General features: G+C 41.5%; 1 protein-coding gene across 1 annotated transcript in view; it reads left to right on the forward strand.

Moving 5' to 3' along the window:
- GUCY2F (guanylate cyclase 2F, retinal) overlaps window positions 1-9,287 on the forward strand; it is a 37,832-nt gene extending 28,545 nt beyond the window's left edge. Inside the window, exons 17-18 of the mRNA XM_039701097.1 lie at window positions 50-135; window positions 9,149-9,287. Of these exons, the coding sequence (XP_039557031.1) occupies window positions 50-135; window positions 9,149-9,287 (225 nt within the window). The remainder of the gene's footprint in view (window positions 1-49; window positions 136-9,148) is intronic.
- Window positions 9,288-23,342: the final 14,055 nt, after the last annotated feature.

Consider the following 23,342-nt stretch of genomic DNA (forward strand, 5'->3'; position numbering starts at 1 on the left):
AGGGCAGTCAGAAAGCTGCTTTTTATTTGGATTTTTGGTTTTATTTTAGGGTAAAGGAGTAGAAGAAACATATTGGCTGGTTGGGAAAAAAGGCTTCCAGAAGCCCTTACCTAAACCTCCTGAAATAAAACCAGGGTAAGTGTGACTCTGTCACTGTCCAAGACATTCATTAAAACATCTCTTTTGGAGTTCACAGGCTGAATATCTGTCTGTCCATGTTATCTGTTTGCACAATTTATATCCTGCTCCTTTGGTGGCTTACATGCTCAGGCATAGTACTGGGACTCAGAAGGGATGTGATTCCTTCAGCACCTCTCCTTATTCACAGCTCCCAAGAAGTGACATGGAAACTTCCTGCTTCTCCCCTATAATCACTTGGAGACTGAACACCAAGGAGTTCCTCCCTGAATCTCCTTCCTGCTCTTTTTGCATGTAGGAAGCACACAGATAGGGCCACTTTCAGGTCCCTGGTGTCATCAATGTATGGGAGACACTCAAGATTTTTCTCCCCTTCCATCAAATTCCTGCTGAAAACATCAGCCTCATTCAAAATATAAATGCATTTCTTCCCTTTCATTCTAATAGAAGAATAAGAAGGCTTTGTGTTACAAATTTATGGCACTGTTATGTAATTGAAGATTTAATGATGCTGCCTTCATTAAGTCATTTTCTAGCTTTGCAATGCCTTGCTTCACAGAGTACTCCCTGTTCAGCTGTCACCTTCTGTATGCCTGGAAAGGGTGCTGTGGTCAGGACATAAAAACCAGGAGTCGGATTTGTTTGACAAGACCAACATGGTCACCCATATTAAAAGCAAGGGAGTCAAGCAGCCTTGACTCCATTTATAGACAATAAAGAGAAATACCTGCTAAGGGTCTGATTCAATTTGCCCTTGCAAGATGCCTGTTTTGTTGAGGTCCTGAAGTAACTACTTCAGAGATGGGTGTCTGACAGCAAACAAGGTCTGTTTTAATGTAGCTCTGACTTCTCCTGATCAATATTGTTCTACATACGGCCTCATTCTCTCTTATTAAATAAAAAGATTTCCTCATTTCCCCACATACTCCGGATCAGAGGATCTTATGCATCCATGTGTAATCTCTGAAGAGTCCACCCTTAACACTGCAGAGACAGAGGTGATCTACTCTTGTCCCAAGGCCCAAACGTTCCCTCTTCTTTTGCAGTATTTCTGTCCCCGCAGGTCACACAGCACTTGAGTGATTTGGACAGTAAACAGAGAGAAAAAGTAAAATTACACAAAACCATATTTGTCCTAGCGAGGGGGCAAAATGAAACCTATACCCCATAGGCCAAATGTCAAGTTACAGAAAGAAGTAACTGGATATTGAAGCAGAGCAAATATTTGGAGAGCTGCCTCACACATAGGCTGTGCTGTTACCAGATAGGTATCAGACATCATGTCCTGCTTTCCATGATTCATGTTTTGGCACAAAATCAAGAGGCTGGAAATTGTTTCTCCCTAGTTGGCTAATATGGTGGTTTCAAGTCACTGCCTTGTATAATTCCATAGGGATTATTGTAGCCTTACTTGTAAGCTTTTGAGCTGAAGAAGGAAATACTGAATAAATTCCTTTTCTACTAATTTTTTCACTCCATCCTGAGGAACTTACCTTCTCTTGGGTATTTCCTTACCATGAGATCTATGAGCACTTGTTTTTTCTCTTGCTTTATGCTGTGACCTGGGTAGCCTAAACATCCACAGCTGGGCATTTGTGGTAGCCATGCTGAGAGGTGTTTCCTACAAAGTGAAGGTGACTATATCGTGCTTGGTCTTATGTCGTGCTATGGAAGTGCAAACCTGTGGACTATGGATTTAAAGGTCAGATCCTATGGATGGAATTTTTTGAAGTTCCTATTCTTAGGACAATTCCTTTTTTTTTGGTCTGGTCAAATCTGTTATATCTGGTTTTCATGAGAATTTTGTGTTAACTTTGCATGACATAGAAGAGCACAGGACAGTTCTGTAGCCTCTCCAGACCTTCCCTTGCTTCAAGGTAGATTTCTACACATATACCTGGTACTGCCACAGGAAATAATGGCAGACTGGACACAGAGAAGGTGTTACAAAATTAAGAGACAGCAAAACCAAGCATGCCAAGCCATCAAACAGCAGACTACCTGTAGGATGGACATTCTTCTGACATTTCAGTGAAACAGGTTTAAAGGAAGGCTGTGAAAATTCTTTCAGGGTACACCAGGTGACTATCTGGGGGCTAAATTATCAGACAAGGAAAAAGCAGGAAGTTGTGAGTATATAAACATGGGATATTTGAAATTGGCATCCTGTGATGCTTTGGGACAGGCAGCATCTTTTCAACTCCAGTGGAACACTCATTGTGTCCAAAAAAGCAGAAAGGATAAGAGGTTATACAAAATTACCAGACACAAGCCTGACCAAGACTAAATCTTAGATGCATTTTGGAGAACACTGGAAAAATATCTAAGACTAGGAAAAATTCAATGGCTAATGAAATTCAGAAAGGAAAAAAACCCCCAATCTACCAACCAACCAAAACAAAACAAACAAAACAAACAAAAAAACCAAACCCAAACCAAAACAATACCTAGAGCCAGGCTGATTTTCATTTGCCATTCCAAGGAGATGAGTGACATTCTTGGTCTTCTGAATTTCCTACTTGTACCATCCTGGTTCAGAAATTCTTTTCTCTGATAGTGAATACAGTGTTTGAAAGCATCAGAAGTCCTCTATCACAGCAGGTAGTTTTATTCAGAAACTTTCCCTTTAAATTATTTATGGGAAGTTAACTGGAGGGAAAACATTAATACAATTCAGCAAAGATACATATTGTTGATCCTCTCAAAGGCTTCTAACCATTAACCCATTGCCTAGGTAAAGAGCATATGAGAGTTTTTGATTTTGACATAAACCCCAAATCCCTTACCTAGTATGAATTAATTAAGTCTTAACCCAGAAGGGTTAATGGGTCTTCTAGCCCACTACCACTCACAATGATAAGTGCAACCTGATGTGCAACATCACTGAACACTGAAAATGTAGCCAGGAATAGGTGAGAGTTTTGCGGCCCTCTCACATGCATGAGGATCAGTCCTGGAAGAAGCACCGAGATCCTTGTTTGAAGATAAATGGGTGAGAAGCAGTGAAGGATGCTCAAATAATCCTAACCCCTAAGTGAGAAACACCTTTTTATGTGCCAGGAAAAAGACACTCCTTAGGACAAAATGTTTTTTTCTTCTACCTAGTACAAGGTTCTCATTGCTTTGTCTGTGTTGGAGCACCCTGGTAGAATGGAACTGTAGAGAGCCTCTCGTACTGCTGTTCATGTGTCTTTCTGAGGAGAAAACTGAAAGCATTTCTACTTGGGCTCCTATCTGAAGTCTGTCAAATGTGCTTTTAAATCAAAACTAAAAGAGCTTGTGGACCAAACAGCAGTGAAAAACTCTTGTTGTCCTGACATAGCTGGCATTGTACAACAGCATAAAAATATTTCCTAAATAAATTTTATATAACTTTTAACAGGAGTTATTTAAGGAAATCAAAGCATCCTCTGTCTCACAGTCTTGATCATGCAGTGTCAGGATTGATGTGTTTTGCTTCACACTCAATTCCTTCTTTTCAAACTATTTCTGACCACCTAACACAACAGCAAAATGAAGACAAAGAAGTATTCTGATCATGGCTGTGGCATAATGACAATGAGAAATAAGACTTTTTCTCTGAAATCTGATGGAGGATGAGAAAGGCAATAAAAATTGATGACTCATCTCCCTTTCAACAAGACTGTTTGACTTGTGATGTGATTGCACCAGCTTTTATATTTAAACAAACTCTTCCTGAGCATGCTGAAGTTTCTGGGAGAATTGACTGGAATATCACAGAATTTGTGCTAATAGCAAGAAACCCTAAATGCAGTGTTCAGAAAGGAAGCAAATTCAGAACTTCACAGATTTTCTCCTGCTGGTTTTGCAAACAAGGTGATGGGAAGAGAGAACCTCGGAAAAATAACAGCTGTCTCCAAAAAGAGGGGTTTTGCCTGAGGCTGGGATGGATAATGCAGAACCAGACCTCTCCAGTTGCTCAGATATTTGTGAGTTCAGGAGATGGGCAGGTTCTGTGTACACTGGATCTTTTTTGCTGTTGTGCAGTGGTCAGATATCAAGTCACTGCCAAACAGTTTGTTGATACTTGTGTGAGCAGCATCTGGAGGTGGACCTCAGGAAGTCTAATACCATGCTTGATCACCAAATACACTGGTCAGGCCTTCACCTTCAGTGGGTCACAAGCTGCTGCACTGTTGTGCAAACACAGGCAACAATGTCCTCCACCCCACTGTGGGTGAAGTCCTGCTCTTTGGACTCAAAAACAAAACCCCTGATGCTCACCCATGTGTGGCTGAATTTTGTTACTGCTTCCATAAAGGATCTGAACACAAAGATTTCTTTTCTCCCTACAACAGGCAGGATTTAGTCTTATTGAAAGTTATTTATCGTCATCTCATCTGGTCACCTTATGTGTCTTTTAAGAGTCAGTGCAGAGGAACAGACGTTTCTTGGTGTTGATCTTTTTCTTCTTTGGGATAAACTTCTGCTGTGGCCCAGCAGCACCAGCTTCCCTATATTGGCTCAGAATAGAACCCAAGATATTTGACTTAGATGGGGTAATCTCTATTGCAGATTAAAAAATGCCAGGGTGCTAAATCTCACCTGAGTTGTAGATTCCCAGAAGAAGTAATTCCTCATGGAACCCATCAGGATTGTATCCTCCTGGCTTTCCTGTCCTTGAGACCCAGCCCTAAAGGCACCATAGCTCTTGAGGAAGTTTATAAACAGGGGTCAATGTTTCTAAAAAGGAGAAACATGTTCCCATAGGTAAGAATTTAGATAAGGCATGGGAGGGCAGGACAACTTGTCTCGGCATTTCCATTTGTAGAGCAGAACTGGCTGAAGACCTGAAGCTTCACTCTAATCTCCCACAGGAAAGGCCGTTAAAACTGTGTTCAGCATTCAGAGACAGCTGGCTTTCTCTACTGACTGTTAAATAGGATTTCCATGAGGAAATATGCCCACAGCTTAGCGAGCTGAGAGCTTCTGAAAGCAACATCCCTGGAAGAACAAAAGGCACTGAAGCAGGAACTAAACTAACAAATTGCAAGGTCTTCACTGCTGTTTTGTTCTGTTCCTCCCTTTGATGAATGTGGGCAAGGATCAGTGGAATAATGGAATCATTCTCTCAGGATCCATCTTATTAAATTGATTCTGGAAACAGCCTTGATAAAGATATAGTTCGTACTCCTCAATCAACAAAGTCATTCATCTTGTCCTGGCAGAAGTGTCTAAGAGGGCCAAGAGCCCTCTAGACACTTAAAATTTAATTAGCTGACCTCATCCTTTGCAGTAAGTTGAGTGGCACAAGAGAAGAATTAATAAGGCCAGAACCAGGACCCATATTTGTTTTCCTTGCTCTCACAAGAAGACACTTACCTTTTCTTTAGTCCCCATTACAGTCTGTTCTTTATTTTAGATGAAACTGAACTGGTTCTTTTTCTAATGGCCTACCTGTTCACTGCAGGTATAGAGCTCATGGGTTACTCCCAGAAGAAATTGCAGAGTTCAAAAGGAGGAAAGCTGAAAAACTCCTTGGCAAAAGAGCCTAGATCTGAGGTAGTAGCTGTAGGACAGTCCCCATGTAGCTCTGCTGTTTAGTGTCTGCTTGTGTGTTATTTGTCTGCATTTTACTGCTTTTAGTGTCTTTTCTTCTCCCTTTCCTTCTACTTTTCTCCTTTTAATTTTTTTTTTAATATGTGTTATTATTATAACATGTCTCATTCAAGAGGTGCTTGGAACAGCAGCAAAGCTGGAGCCTTGTTAGGTGATTTCCTAATGAATTTATAACCTAATATCCCATTAATTCCTGAAAGACATCAAGTATTACTAGGTTTATCTGTAGTGTATTATCAATTCACTCTATGTTGATGTTCATGGTGCCAGGAAGAGCCCAGTACATGGTAAACACAGACATAAAACTGGAGTTCAAGCCTGGAAAAATCCACATTGCCTAGTGTTGCTTTTGTGTAATGTACATTTCCTGCCTAGTGTAATTCCATACCTCATGACAGTAACAGGATGCAGCTTTGATATTCATCATTATGGTAACAATGTGTACAAGAGATAATGGATTTATGGTTTGGGTGGAATTTGGGAGTCATGTGGAATATGACAGGAATTAGGTGTTATCAGAGCAAGGCTGTCATAGAAGCATGCACAACCACACTTGCTGATGTATGAGCTGGGATTTTTGATAATATCTCTAAAAACAGCAGTAACACTTCTGCTCAACTCCTCTGGATTAGTGTGCATTTCATGTCCACTCCCTTAACAAAGGAGGGGTGTATGAAAGCTCAGAGTACCTAGATATAGGCAGGTTACAAACCCTAAGACACACCACATCAGGCTGATAGATTGCTATGAAGACTAAAGTTCCATCCAATTTTCTCACAAGGATAAAACCCAGCAGGTAACTGCTGGCTGTGTTCCTTCTTCCCAAACACCTCTTTTAAAGATTCAGAGTGTGTTACCAGGCTGTTTTATCTCTCTTAACCAATATTTAAATTTTTGTCTGAAGTTCTCCCTATCAAGGACCTAACGGTAGAAAATCCTCATTAAAAAAATAAAATAAACAAAATTATTTGAATATGGGACACAATCTGGAGACCTGCATAAGTGCTATCATATCTGAACATCCACTGCTAAATATAAGTTCTGAGGCATAGAAGACCACCCTACTGATTTACACCTAAGAGTACAAGCTAATCCTCCAAGGCCAGAGACAAAGAGAATCTCACACTTGGGTTAGCCCTGCTTGACAAAACCTGCACATATACTGGTATATACGTATTTAGTACAGCTATAACCCACAGACACAGACTTCCACACTGGAGCAGGCTGATCAGCAGTATATATTACAGAGAACAGGAGGTCCTCATTAGGCAAATTGGCTTAATCCTTTGGAAATAGCAGAAAAATCAATAAGACTTTCATACCTGGATCTTTTCAGTGGTCCTAATTAAATCCTTCTTGTGTGCAGAAAGCTTTCAATGGACGCAATTAAGTCCTCAACAGCCACTTATCCCCACATGCCTGCTTGGTGGTTTAGTGATCTTTCCAGCTAATCTATCTTAGATGTATCTGATGAAAGGGACTATGCTGCCAATAACCTTGTTTTTCCTTGATGGCAATAAAGGAACATTATACAAGGATCTCAGATGTAGTGGTTTATGGTCCATTCACCCAATTTATGGTCCTTTTAGTCTGGAGCCCTAAAATGCTAACAGTCCCACAGGGTTATTGCTGCAGTACAATAGGGATCCCCATGTTGCAGTAATTATATATTTTGGAGTATTCATCTGGCCTGGAGTCTAGAGGAAGGTCAAGACTCCACTTCTGCTGCTCAGAACTCAATCCTTTAACTTTGAAAGGGTGGCTGTGGACTCTGCTGTCCTTGGTGTATTCTTGATTTCAAAGAGAAGTGATGGTTCTGGCTGGATCTTGATAAAAATGCTCATCAAAACATGAGGAACACCAGAGTGCACCTCCACTTACCTGAGGATAAACATCTGGGCTGTATTATTAATGACCCTTATCTTTTGTCCTGTGGTAGGGTCTGTGACCTTAACATGGATCTTCTAACCCACTCATGCAAGCGGGATTCAGCCCAGAGCACCATGGCTGTCACAGGCACTTGTGTAAGGCTGGTAGATTAATCAACAGCTGAAGACTATGTAGGACAAACCATGGCATCAAATGCTGCTGGGAAATATCCTCAGGCAGATGAATCCCATCCATAGCATCTTACAATAATTCTGATAAGCATAAAGGGATTTCTCTCTTTAAAACACAACAGAGAGCTGTGTCACAGAGAGGTCAGTGACTCCCTACGATCCATGGATAGGTCTCAGTTTGTAGATAAGACTTAGACCTCATGCAAGTGAGTCAGAGTTTATTGTGGAGTTCTCAGGGATGAGATTTCACCCCTGTGATTGGTTGTGGCTGTACTTGTGGAGGGACACACTGTATGTGAATCTTAGTACAGTCTGTACTGCTCTCTGCTGACTTCTAGATGTGTAAGCATACAGGTGGTGTACCCTGCATAGGATTACCCAAAAGTATCCAGGTTCAATTTTTCAAGTTATTTTCTCTCCTTTTGTTGTTGTTGTTTGGTTGGTTGGTTGGTTGGTTTGGTTTGGTTTTTACTCTTCAAGGATTTGACTCTTCTTGCATTCTATCCCCTCATCCTATGAACTATGCTTAGTGACAGGAGATCCCTTGACATTCTTTCTTGTTCAGGAAATATCCAAATAATTGCAGCTTGCTGGCCAAAACATTGGCTAGCAAGGTGCAGCTGAGCAGTAGATAAGATTATACAATCTTAAGATAGCTTGGGTTGGAAGGGAGGTCATTTAGTCCAAACCCCCTTGCAATGTGCATGCTCCTAATAAAAAATTTCTTTCTTGTATCTAGTCTAAATATATCTTGTTTTGGTTTCAAAATATTACCCTTTGTATTATTTCTACAGGATACCTGCTTCATGTAGTCAGTTTTTAGCATATATTTCTATTCTAAAGTAATTGCACATTCATTGCTCACAGTGATGCTGTGTACAGTTTAAACCATACATTTTTGTATATATACAATTATTTATTAGCTATTTCTTTCTAATCTCTTTATAATAGCAATAGTGTTATCAGTGGGGATTAGCATTTAGCTCTTTTTGGTTTAAAACAGTTGGAATGATATTTTCTTCTATTATACACAGTAAATCTTATTCCATATAATGCTTTGTCCATGACAGGGCAGTTGTAGATTTGAGACCTTCCTAAAGCCCTGTCATTTGCTGAGCTTCTGCCCTCTTACAAGTCCTTGATGTTTATTTGGTCTCTGAGAACCCATTATGTTATAATGAATTTGCACCCACCAACAGATGGTGGCCCAGAAGCTGGGCGGGATGAACTCTTGAAGTATTGCAGCAAAAGATCCACTTCAACTCCACCATTTAACATTTCTGCTTTGGCTGACACAAAATGATGCTAAGTGAAAAGTCATGCTTTGGTGAGCAGGGTTGCTAACTCCTTTTTTCTTTTCTCTTTCGCAGCCACAACTGGCCGGATGTACTGACCAGGAAATTGAAATCTGTCCTGAGGGACACAAAGCGGACACTAAGAAAAGCAAACTTTAAAGAGCTGGGAAGCATGAAGGAGGCTGGAATAAGCTTTGGAGAGGATGAAATCTGAGAATAACATGGCAAAGAACTAGTAAGATCAGGAGGGACACCTTGAAGCCAATCCAACAGAACTCACACTCTCCATTTAGTTCCCAGCCAGCCCGAAGCAGAATAATTAATGAAGCCTTTTAGATCTTTCAGAGGGTGAACCTGAGCAGGCAGATGAATTCTGACCATCATCTCTTGTGAAACTGTCTCATCAATCCTGACCATCATCTCTTGGCACTGTCTCAGACTGCATATGTGTGTGTTTTTGGGAGGGGTGAACTGGGGAGGAAAGTGAGGGTGATAATGATGGCAGTTCCTGCTCTTCATGTGCAACTGTCGCAAGGATGAACTCAAAGAATATTTTAGCTAGGTCTGCATGGCAGCACTAACAAGTCCAGCTGCCCCTGGGCCTGGATTCAAAATGCCAAGTGCTAAAATGGTTCAAATGTTAAGTAGTTGTTTTCCTGTTGTTATTGTGGGAAGGTCTGGTTTCATGAAAATGAGTGCAATTGAGAAAAAAAATGTTTTGGACAACAACAAAGAACATTTTTACTCCCCCACAGAAATTTTGAATCAAAATGTTCTGTCCTTGTATGTCAACTTAAGCTGAAATATTTTCTTTCAAATTGACATTTCAGCTGCAAATGCCAATTTAATGCTATTTTCAAAATGAAATAACAGTTTTGAATTGAAACAGTTTGGTATGAATCAATATTTGCTTCAAATGCCAAAATGAGATTCTGCTCAAAATGTCAAAATATGTCATATTCACAAATCCTGATCTAAATTGCAAGAATTATTTTTTTTTTCTTTTATACACACACATATACAGGATATCTCAAACTTGTTATGTTTTTCATCCTAAAGCCAGATAAAAATGGAATGCCAAGATACTGCAAAACAGAGATGCAGTTCCATTTAGCTGAGTAGTACTGATAAAATATGACATTTTTTCCTGCAAAAGTGAGGCTGAGGGAATGAAGAGAGCATAATTAAAGCAGTACAAAGTCTAAACCCATCAATCTTTTCCTTTCCAATCTCCAAGTGGTCTTTAAGGCACTTGTCTATAAAGTAAGCCTCCCTGTGGGTAAAAAGTTTTCTGCAAAGGATCAGTATTTGGCCTGTAGGCACTTCCACCAGAGCACACTTCCTCAAAGTCCAATAATTTTGGTGTTGGGCCCTTTTTCTTCTATGTTTTTTACTCCCGTTCAACATCTGGATCCTAACAAACTTCTGGGAATTGTTCTCTCTTCTGCCAGGCTGAAGAGAAGAGCAGGTATGGTAATGTAACCTATACTACCACCAGAAGGTGTTAACTGAGAACACTGAAACTTTTCTCAAGCTCAATTTGAACTCTTCTCATCAGACCAATCAAAACAGATTTTTACCATTCAGATAATAAATCAACATAAGAATAGATAAGATAAAAATCAACAAACACTTGGCAAACTTTCATTAGATATTGAAAATATCATTGTAAAACAAAATGAGTCTGACTTCACAGAGTTAAGGAACACAGTATTTTCACAACTAATTCAGTGTATCAAGTATAAAACATGCACTGTCAAAGCAAGATCTGTTTGAAGTATAAACATCTAAAAAGCAAAAACAGAAGGGAAATTCATTAATGCTCTTTAATAATGAGCTTTTACTCTGTGGCACCTGGTTTTTAAAAGAAGCTTTTGCTTTTTTAAGTGGTGAGTTAATATTCCCTGTGGGAGAAGTTGGTCCTTGAAGGACGCCTGTCAAAAGGCTCATACAACACTCAAACTGTCAAACAGGGATTAGGAAAGCCTTGACTTTCTGCCCTGTGCCCACCTTCTGTTTCAAAATTCCTTCAGAAAAACATCCTATGGAGAGACATGGGGCAGGTAATTCTGACACAATACACCTCAAAGTACATTTCCAGAGGAGAATGTTAGCTGAATTGGTCTGTGCAAACATAAGTTTAAAATCAAACAACTTTGCATAATTAATGTATTTTCCATTATTTTCCCATATTAAAAAAAAAAATCTATCTTTGTTGTCCTGTTACATAGCAGAGTGGCTTATATCAACCTGAATTTTCCACGAAAGTGATTGAAACAAGATTTCAACCCACACTACTTCTGCACACAGTTTTGAATTCTTTCTTCAGCCTGTAGTCCTCTAAAATAAACAACATTCTTTGAATTCTTCTTAAAAATTAAGATAGTAAATCTGTGGGAAAGGGTAGCAGAGAAGCAAAGTTCTAGTCACTGACGACTTTAGTAATCCCAGAGTAATTCATTATTCTCTTTGAAGTTAGGGGTAATTTGTCCTCTTAATTTCAACAGGAAAAGGCCAAGGACTCATCCCTGAGTGTGATTACCTCTGCTGTTAGAAATATAAAATGCATATTTATATTTTCCTGGTATTGTTCTGTTTAAATAGATTTAAGTTCACTTATGAGATTTCTTCCCATACTGTATCTTTTTTTTATTATGAAAAACAAGTGTTTTTCATCCTTAAAACAAGTGTTAAAATGTTGTAATGAGGAAGACGTGGGCTGGAAGCAGCAAATGGAAATTTTTGTAACTCCACATCAGACTTGTCCTGTGATTGTGGATGAGGCACTTGGTGGATTCTTGGATAGGGAAACACACATTGTAGTAACCATTATCAACAGGAACTTACCACATGATTGCTAGAAGTTTTACCACTAACATTATAGAGTGAATTTTAATGTAATCATGCAAACCCACTGAGAGCTGTAGATGTATTTGCATACAACAAACGGTATCTGAATATAGTTTGTATTTCATACAGTATTTTTAGCAGTCAATTTATAGCATATGACAATAAAGATCCTTGAAGACCTATTGCTTCACCCTAAAATCTTATCCTAGTTTGCATATTTACCTTCAGCTGACCTAGCTTACTTTCATCTCCCTGTGAAGATAAGACACCCATGGAGACCCCCTTTCACATATTCACTGGATTATACAGTAACTAAAAGCAGGTCTCAAGACACACAAGCCAGTGGCAGGACAGTCAGGCAGAGAAGGTGTGAGATGCACAAAATCCAAGGAAGATATGGAGCAGCCACAGCATGGATGAGTTCCCAAACAGCAACAATGGCGCAAGTCTGGGAAAATTTCCCATGACAGGGCATGTTAATGTGAAGAGGGGTCAATACCACTCCTCAAAGCACATTTCTCATTAAAAAATGTGAAGATGCTCCTCTGGGCTTTGGTAATACAGCCATGTGAATGCAAGAGTAGAGCTGAGGGTAAGTAATCCCAGGACAATTCTATGAGCCTATGATTTCATCCTCACACCAGCAATGAATCTGTGAATACATGAGGGACATCACATGAGCTGGCTCCTTTAAATCCACGCAATGGATGTGGTCTGGCAAGGTCCTGTGCACAGGCAGACTCTTACCCATCTTTACCCACCCACTCACACACAGTGCTCATCAGAGAGATGCATCACTGGTGAAGGTGGGCTAAGGGTTACCTGATGCTCTAGCCACACATCCTTTCATTCCCTTTCAGCCATGCCTGAAAGGCCCAGTGTGGCACTCATCACCAGCTCCATCTGTGTTAGCAATAATAGCTTGGGTCATAGAATCATTTAGGTTGGACAAGACCTCTAAGGTCATCAAACCCACCCATTAACCCAACACTCCCAAATCCACTATTGAACCATGTCCCCAAGAGCCACATCTACATGTCTTTTAAACACCTCCAGGGATGGGGACTCCACCACTTCCCTGTTCCAGTGCTTCACAATCCTTTCAATGAAGCAATTATTTCCTAATACCCTATCTGAACCTCTCCTAGTGCAACTTGAGGCCGTTTCCTCTTGTCCTATTGCTTTTTATCTGAGACAAAAGGCTGACCCCCAGCCAGATACAACCTCCTTTGAAGCAGTTGTAGAGAGTGATCAGAATAAAAGAATACATGGGAGAAGGCAGAGAAACTACAGCTCATCATGCACAACCTGAAGCTGGTGAAATGGTGGTGTTAGAGAAAGCTCTTACAGGTAAAACCCAGCCTGATGAAGAACTATAGGATTGCTAGGTCAGCCGTAGGATACAGAGAGTTTTGTGTAGAGGGAGGTTGGGTAAGCACATGGAGTTGAAACAGACCTCCCAAAATGAAAAGAGATGTTGCACTAAGGATTATTTCCAGACCCTGGGTGATTGTAATCTTCTCCTCCAGCCTCCTGCAGCTGCAGTGTGAGCAGCAACACAAAGTGCTCCTAGGCCAGCAACTGCTGAGACAGGTAAGCAAGGGGAGCTTTTCTGTATTTGTCCCACACCAGGGTACTCCTCCAGCCTTCCTAAAATGACCACAGCTGAGAGTTCTCTGAAGCAATTGAAAGAGAATCCATGTTCTGTGCAGGGCAAGAAGAACACAATGCTTTTCCTTTGATGCTCGTTACTTTACAGCTGTTAGTATTAAATTTCATTCACCAACTTTTTCCTCATTTACTAGAATTTCTCACAATCCTTCCCAAGCCTGATTTCATTATATTTGCAGATGTCAGCATCCCATGGTTCTCCTTCCTTCCCTGAGCATCCCTAATCCTGCTGAACAGCACAGGACCCAGTGGAGGGACTGTGAGGACCACCCACAAAATTGTCACATGATGCATCCTGATAATGCAATTCTCTGCTTTGCTTCCTGCCTCCACACCTGTCCTGACCCATGACATTTCCCCTTCGCTTTATTCTTACTTGGACCAAAGTGTCATCCTTTCCTGCACAGGACCTGTTCAGTCAAAAAAAATTTACCTGATTCTCTTTTATTGACTGCTTTCACTGGCACATTACAATCCCTTTATTCAAAGGAGTTAACCCTCCTTTTGCCATTTTCTGTTCTCACCTTGGGGATGTGTAGGAGCCAGACTTGATAGCACAAACTTCAGACACACTTAAAAAAACAACAGATGATGAAAGTAAATACACTCATTGTCACAAATCTAGGTGTCTGAAACGTGTTCATTAACATATACAGAGAAGCTCTGGAAAAACTGATCTGAAGCTAAGGACCAATGCTGAAATATGTTATACCCACATAGGCCCAATGCCCAGATGAAAATGGCAAAACCATGCATGTAGTCCCAGTTGGTCTTAGTTGGTCTTGAACAGAAGGCATTTCTTAAGTGCTGGAGCCTTCTTATTTTCTATTGTTGTTTAAATTGAAAACATTCTGCACTTTTCAAGTGGAAAATGGCCTGGTTTTCAGAGTTTGTTTGCCAGACACCTCAGCTGCCCATCTGCTGGGCTACTGCATCAGTGATTCCAAAGCAGCCCTGGAGGCAGATGTCCCAGCTCCAATCTCTACATACAATTTCCTCCTTTATTTTTTTTTTTTCATTCAAAAGCTGAAACTGAAATAGCATTTCAAAATATTGAAATCCTGCAGAAAACCAACTGACTTTTCTCCACACTAGTCAGAAACACAAGGGCAGGAAGAGTCGGCAGCAAAAAGACTCTGCAAGGCTAAACGTCTGGCCTTGAGGTCTTTTCTCACCAGAAGAAATGCACTGTCCAAACATCACACAATAATATCTGATGGCAGATGTGCTGCAATTAACTTTATGCTTTAATGCATTTTGTGATTCAGGGCTGTTTGCCATAAAAAAGCATGACAGGAGCACAACATTCCTTTCCACTCCTTGTTTTGAGCTCTCTGTGATATCTTGGCACTGCGTCCCAAGAACACTGTGTGGAAATAAAGCTTTTGTTTAACCTACTTGTGTGGGCTCCCTGAGGAGGTGACTGCCTGCCCAGCCAAATCTGTAACTCTCAGCTCCCCAAACACCATCAGCAAATAGAAAGCACTGGAGGGAACAACTGCAGGTTGTTATCCAAATAAGGTGCCAAAGTTTATTCATGGATTCAAAGTGGATTCAAAGTTGATTCAAAGTTTATTCATTTATTCATGTCATCAAGGTTTCTCTGCCTGACTGCACCTGTCAGGACTGCAACACAGTCAGAACAAAAGGCAAATATAACCTGATATTCCTGATGGATCCAAGAATTTGGTCCAATCTGTGGGGTGACCCAGGGAGTCCATTTCTCAAGCTATGGAGGAATCAGCCTGAAAACTTTCTCCTCTCTATCCCTGTACTTTTGTCCTTGTGTTTCATACTGGGATGTGTACAAACTGTCCAATGCTGGTGTATGTGGAGAGGAACCAGCCAGCAGAAGGCAGGCAGGTAGAAAGAAACTGAGTGAAGAATCACCTGAGATGGGGAGTCCTCCAGCTCTGGTGGGACAATAGTTTTCATATCCTGTGAGATCTCCAGCAAATCATTCCCCACATCTGGAATAATAGGAGGCCTAAGCATTGAGAAGAACCAGCTTTGCATTGTCCATCTAGATTTCAGTTAAGCATTTGGCACTGTTTCCCAGAGCATTCCCCTGGAGAAATGCTCATGGCTTGGACAGGTGTGCTCTTCTCTGTGTGGAAAACTGGCTGGGTGACCGAGCCCAGAGTATGGTGGTGAATGGAGTTAAATCCACTTGGTCACAGGTGGTGTTTCCTAAGGCTCAGTATAGAAGCCAGTCCTGCTTAATATCTATATCAATGTTCAGGACAAGAGGATGGAGGGCACCCTCAGTAAATTCACAGATGACACCAATTTGGGTGGAAGTGTGGATCTGCTGGAGGGCAGGAGGGATCTGGAAGGCTGGATCAATGACCTGAGGCCAATTGTTTGAGGTTCAGCTAGACCAAGTGCCGGGTTCTGAATTTTCATTGCAGCAACCCCAGACAGTGCTAAAGGCTGGGGGAGGAGTGGCTGGAAAACTGCTCAGCAAAAAGGGATCTGGAGGGGCTATGGCCACATCCCTGGGGAGCCTGTGACTATGGACATCATACCCATGCTGTCTAATGCTACAGGGACCCAGAAACACAGTGTGCCCATCCCTGCACATGGTTTCAAAACAAATTCCATGCCATATCTGTAATCAGGATAACAATCTATAGAAGGGCTTGCAGATCTCAATGGCTCCAATAACTGAAGGCTGTTCTCCCTTCTCCTGAGGGGAAATCTGTGGTTTCACTTGCAAACACTGAGTGCTGAATTAAGGTTTTGATGGGAAGTTCTTCTGTTTCACTTCCCTCTGGGCATAGACAAAGGCCATCAATGTGAATATCACCTTTGCTGCCCTTCCCACTGCAATTGGTTACCCAAAGAGACAATGCTGGAACACTGTGTTCAGCCAATACCTCTAATATTTGTGTGAGTCCTGAAAGCTGCAGTGCTAAATGCATTTATTCTCACTCTCTCGTGCCCAGGTACTGGAGTTTTCCAGGAGTTGTGAAAGGCTACATGGCAAATCCTTCTGCTCTTTGCAGCTAAAAGGGAAAATGAATGCAAATAGGATCTTGAATCCTTGTTAAACCCCAAAAAATTTTACCAAGGGTGAAGGAGTACTGAGATTAGCTCAGCTGGTTAGTGCATGGTGCTAAAAATGCCAGGGCTGTAGATTTAATCCCTGAGTCATACTCAAGGACATTTGGATTCTTTCTACTCTGAATATTTCGTGATTCTGTGAGTATGTATCTTCCAAGTTTTTGCCAGTCTCTCTGTGGCTTCCTGCTATGCCAGATTGCCATTGTATAGGGAAAGGAACACCCATGCTGCAGCAGTTATCCTTTTTGCTGTCCCTTATTTGCTGTAAGAACTGGTCCTGGAAAAACCTTTTGCTCTTGTTTTTTGTACAGCTCACCCAGTTTATGCAGAGTTTATTTATGGAGAGGAAAAGGCCTTGCTGGTCTCAAGCTGAAGCAAATATTTCACTATAACTCCTATTATTGTCATTTTGAAGTATTTTAACTAAACCAAATTTTAACACAACCACAGGAAAATCTTCAACTTAAAAAGACTAACCACAGCCAATGAGTACCTTTAACTACTGATCACGTGTGTAATATTCAAATTCAAGGTTTAATTCAGATGTAAGCATTTTATGCTGTATATGCCAATGCATTTGTGCCTCCATGTATATATATATATGTGTATATATAAATATATTTGTATGCTTTCAACTAAGCAGCATCCATTCACCACCAGAGGGCAGGCACAGAATATGAAAATTAATTGTCCTGTTCTTCCATGTACATGTCAATGAACGAATTGCCCAGTGGGCAGAAGAATATCACCAGCATTTTCTTTTACCATCTCCAATGACTTTCTTATCACAGAATTACAGAATCATAGAATAGTTTGGGCTGGAAGCTCATCCAGTCCACTCATCCTGCAATGAGTGGGGACACATTCAACTGCATCTGGTGGCTCAGAGCCCTGTCCAGACTGGCCTTGAATGTCTCCAGGGATGGGGCATCCACCACGTCTCTGGACAACCTGTGACAGTGTTTCACCACCCTCACTGCAAAAAGCATCTTCCTACTATCCAAACCAACCACCTTTTAGTTTAAAACTATTACCACTTATCCTATTGCTACAGACCCTGCTAAAACGTTTTTGTCCTGAATCTCAACCCTTTCAACTATCTCATATTTCACTGTGTGATGGATGGTTTTTGTTTTGTTTGTTTGCCTGAGATCTAAATCTAGCAGTGTTGATATGAACCAGCGTGTCCACTCTCACAGTCTTGAGTCCTAGGAGCTTTTGGAAAGGTGCAATGAGCAAAGAAGAGCTTCTCTCTTCACTCATACTATGGAGAGGATAAAAACACATAAGCCTGGATGCCAGAAAGCATATCCTTTAAAGTATGTACCTCCAGCCAGGAGATGGCTATGATATGGCACAGGCAGACCTTTGATATTATGGGTCATGAGATCCATAAGGATCATTGTCTAAAACCCAGTGCCTTCAATGTGAGGAGGAAAAGGGGTGGACAATCTTATCCAGAAGCTTTATCCCAGTTTCATAACAAAGATCTTTACAATTGTGTACAAGGAGATGAAAATGTATGGGCATAGAGAGGCCCCTCAGGGCAGGAATCCTGCCCAGGGCTTTGCTCAATGGGATGGTGGATGTCAGACCCTCAAAATAACAACAGAATGGCAGAACCACTTATAGCGTTTGTAGCATATCCTACTATACCATCCCCAAGTGGCTTCACTTGAGGAAACGTGGAAAGTATTTTAACGGATTGCTCTTTCCAGCGTAGGCTGGGAAGTTGTGACTTACTCCAGCAGGATGTATACTCACAACCATCAGAATAAACCAGTTTTCTGTTTCCTGATGACAAGAGGGATTCATTTCCCTTAATTCTGAATCTGCAGTAGTCACGCACCAGTCCCTTCATCTTCACAAGAGAAAGTCAGAGCTTATGGAGGTGACTCATCTGCTGGACAATTAGATGAATCATGAGCAAAACAGGCTTTCATTTCCCTCCCTGAGCTGTCAAGGATATCAAGATCAGTGGCTCATTTGATAGGTCCCAACCTTACAGCTGTCTACATTTGATTGAATACAGCTTGTCTTTTTCACCTGTGACATCATTCTGGAATTACAAATTTTTATGAGAAAAAGGAGACCAGGAGTTTGCTCAGCTCTTCAGTGCCATCACTACTTCCACCTGGGCTTGGCAGGGGGCAGGTGATACATGTTTGAGCATAATCGTGCTTCTGTGCTGCCTATATTTCACCATTCAATGCACTAAACTTTCCGGATATGTAGCCCATGCACTGGATTAAAAGTTTTATCTGAGGTGCACCCCTGTTCTAAAACCTGGAAGGAGATGCTCAGAAGCAAATTATGCTAACAGTGTTTTGAACAATCAAACAGATAGAGGAGCAGGATTTTTTCCCTTCAGATTGTTGCCATATGTCTGCTTTCTGTCTCCACTGAAATGACTTCAATATCCCCCGGGTCTCCTTGCTTCATCATTTGGTTCAGAAGGGTTGTTAAATGGTAGAGGTACCTTCCTTCTCCAGCAGTAGGTTCCACCTAAACCACTTCACACAGGAACTCTCATAACGTACGGTTGTAGCTCAGCAAGAACCCTGAAGGAATTAAGTAAGGGTTTCAATATTTTTTCTCCTTAAAAGAAAAAAAAAGTCCAAAATACATGATTGGGGGTGGGAGATAGGTTATTCAAGAAAAGCCAACACACTGAGCAGTAAGGAAAGACATTTTGGAAATAACCCAGAATCCCACTGTGGGCTATAAAAAAACCCTATGATTTCAGTAAGTGATGACGTACTGATGGATCAGAGGGCTGTGGGAAGGATCAAAGGGTGTAAGGAACATGACAAAAATAGAGCATTTCTAACTCATTTCTTCTCTCTCTATGATTTCAACCTTCTTTTCTTTCTTTTTTTTTTTTTTTTTTTTTTTTTTTTTGGCATTTGCCTAAAAAACAGTCCAGTAGGGGCAAAGGACAGTGTAGATCATACTCTCCACTAACTGTTGTGAAATACTTTTTTGTTTTTTGCAAGCGCTGAAAATTACCTGTGTCATGATCAGCTTCAAGGCTTTATAGATATAATGCCAGTAATCCGTTCACTATAGATTCATAGTAGTAAAACACTGCCTGTCCAAAGAAAACACAGTAAAGAGGTGGAAAGAAGGGACAACGAAAAGAGAAAACTCATTATTTAAATGGTGGTTGACAAATAAGAATCATTTTTGTAAGGTCTGATTCAATAGTAAGGAGTGAAAATGCAGGGGAGAGAGACCAACTTTCTTCATTTCACCAATCAAAAGAAAACAAGAGGAAGGAGGAAGAATGGATGCTATTACACACTTAAAATTTAGCAGCAGCGTTAGAGAGAAACATGATCTTTAGCCCCATTAACACAGAAGACAGAGCAAATTGTTCTTCAACTTGTTCCACACCACTTGATTCATTGATCCTTCTGCTGTTGCAGTGGTAGAGCAGAAATATAGGAAATATTTGCAAGAGAAACCACATCAATCTCCTTTGGTTTGCATTTCAAGATAAATCAGATTTGTCACAAGCAGCACAGGTTCCTGAACCTGTTGATAAAGCTTTGGGATGTTTCAAGCATGGGCCAGAAGATGCAGAGAAGTTAGCAGAGGGCAGAAAACACCCAGGGACACTTCAAAACTCAGGGTAGGATGCAGGGTACCTTCAGTCGTTGGAACAGGGCAGGTGCAAGGCAGAAAACTTCTGCCATTACTTCTGTCTTTTTGAGATGTTCACCTATTGACTTTGTTTGCAAGCCATAGCTCAAAGTCTCACTGAAGGGTGGTGTACATCTGAGGACCGCAGGGTTTGGAAAAATAAGACAGAGCAGCCTGGAGATTTTTTTGGGCCCCCCTTAATACAAACACAAATTCCATTTGCACCATTTCAAACCACCCCCACCCCCTCACCTCCTCCCCAGTTATGATAATCTCTGCGGCTCCTGTCTTACCAGTTTACTTGTCTGGGAATTTATCCCACATGGTTTCCCTCTCTTTTTTCTCTTACTGCCTCATTGCCATGAGCCCCAGCAGCCCCCTTCAACAGACACTGTTTTCTCCAAAGTTATTTGTATTATCTTCTCTCAGAGGACTCTGAAGAAGACCCTTATCACCAAAGTCACCCCATCTATATCCTCTGGTGATACCTGCTTATGCTGGGAGTCTCCCCCATATCTGCCACTCCAAGTGATGTACAACATCTCCCAAAGGTTCCATGAATGTCTTTTTGCACCATTATGTGTGTTTTGCTTTCTTGCTCAATTTTCTGGCACTGTCTGTCTAGGCTTCAAGCAGTGTTTGAGGACCCTGGCACCCAAGAGTAATCAGATGAGCCAGGACTTTGTCCATCCTTCAAATCACTGCATCACAACATGGTCGCAGCTAACTCCTTCACAGCTGGCTACATCTGGTTTGGTAAGTGGGGAGCATCCCATGGGAACTGGACATCCATTTTTACCATGCCATCTGGACCTGAGGAGGGTTATTGTTGGTACCAAAGGGGACTGACACAAATCTAGTCTGGGGAAATGCCAAGAGCAACATCTTCTTTGAGCTCAGTGAAAATCACAGCTCCTGAGATCTGCAGGCACCATGTGATGAGGGCTGAGATGGGACAGGAATCACAGCTGACCTGGTGACCAGAATAACTTCACTGTTCAGCTCATCACCTTCATTGGTACTGGTGTGTGAGGCATCATACCAGCAACAAACTCCCTGCAAAAACACCAGCAGAAACAGAAAAAGAGTGGTTAGAGCAAAGGTCTTGGAATTCTTGTTCCTCATGTTTGTTTTTTTTTTAAAAGAAGAGGCTACAATCAGACCCAGAAGAAATAGAACATGAATATCAAACTTTGTTTAGGCTGAGAAAATAGAATTTATAATTAAAGATAGGCATCTTGTTGACAAGATATGATTTATTTTAACTGTGAAGTGGGCACATGGTCAACTTCTAATCTTCTGCAAGTTATTAAAACCAGCCAGTTCTCTTCCTGGCTGTTTTGTTGTGGTTTTTTGGGTTTTATTTAGTGTAATTTCTAAAAAAGCAACTGGGCTAACATCAGCTCAAGATAAAGATGCTTATACTGGCAGAGATGTCTTGGAGGATCTCAGTTTCTTTCTGTTCATGCACTCCTGCTTGTCTCCATGCCAGCCCCACCAACCCAGCCTGTTACCCTCTCCCATGGAAGAATGGGAATTCTGTGACAGTTAGAAAGGAAGGAGAGGGCCCAGGGTTGACTTTGTGTGACCAGAACTGACCTGTGGCTTTTTTTTCCAAGTGGGATTTGTTGCCTGCTGCCTCGTATGGGGGTGTATAGGATTTCTGCATGGCAGATACCAGTAGGGATTCTCGCAGGACTGGTGCTTGTAAGCAGGTTTTGTGGCAAGATCCTACAAATTTTGAGGGTGTGGTGTCCCTCCTGGTATCCTCAGGTTTTTTTCATGGGATATGCTTGGGTTCATCTATGCTGTCAGATAAGCCAGTTTCTCTGTGTCAATACCGCTGAGGGTTAGCTCGCCCAAGGGCACCCTTTCCCACAAAACCAGCTTGTTCCCTCCAAGATGGGTGTAGTTCTGTGGTTTCCTTCAGGGCCTGCATCAGGTTTGGTTGTTTCTGCTCCACACAGTCCTCCCACACTATTCCACAGCAGATTTGGACACTGTCCCCACAATATTCAAGGTATTCTCAAAGAAAGCTAGCAGTGAAACAAATTCAGGGCTGTAAGGGAACCATCCAGAGCCAGATATCTGAGTGCTACACACTGGGAAATAGTCAGCTTGCTCTAGAGAAGGCATAGGTCTCTATGGATCCAGCCAGGGATCACTCTCTGGGAGAGGTACCTTTACTGGGAGAGATACAAGTGGAGGAGCATCAGCACTCAGGTGTCACTGGGTATCAACCACTGGTTGACCCAAGTTTCTACAGCCCACACACCAGAGACAGACATCTAGCAACAGCAGCGTCTGTGTGAATAATTTCTTCTGCTTTCATATAAGTCTGAAACTCATCATCAGGAGACTTCCTATCCTTTCTGTGACAGGCCATTTTTCTTTGGCTAGCCATGCACCACCTGGATAATACAACTGGCCCCGCATCTCTGAGCAGCATGAATGCAGCCATCCTCCAGGCTTGACTGCTGTGACATCGAGTTGGTCATCAGGCTGCCCTGGTATGATTACAGAAGGGGTGACAATATCTGCTTGGTGACATCCCTCTGTTAGTCCCAGCAAAATAAGGCAGCACGGACTGTGAGGGGAGGTGCAGCTTGGGTGAGAGATGGACATCAAGCCATCAGTGTCGAGCTGATGCCAAACCAAATAGCACCACCATAGTCATGAGGCACAGTGCCACAAGATACAGCTATAGTGAACTCCTGCTTGAGACCCAGCACAGGCTCACTGAGGCTTTCAGACCAAGTGCTCACTCAATGATACTGTGCTGCATTTTTTTGGACCACCTATGTTCCATATAAGTGCTATTCTGAGGTCCTCAATAAGGCTTTGGAGCTGCTGTACACAAGCAAACTCCTCCAGATCTGCTTCTGTTGCCAAGACAGGTCAATGAGAAATAGTTCTACTACTAATTGTTAAACCATTTGGCCTTTAAAAAATATAGAAAATAAAGAGAAACACAGAGGATAAACACATTTTAAAACAGTTAAGAGGTATGTATTCACATACTTGTGGGAGCCTGGGA

This window comes from Passer montanus, unplaced genomic scaffold, assembly GCF_014805655.1.
Source record: "Passer montanus isolate IOZ18808 unplaced genomic scaffold, ASM1480565v1 scaffold149, whole genome shotgun sequence".
NCBI lineage: Eukaryota > Metazoa > Chordata > Aves > Passeriformes > Passeridae > Passer > Passer montanus.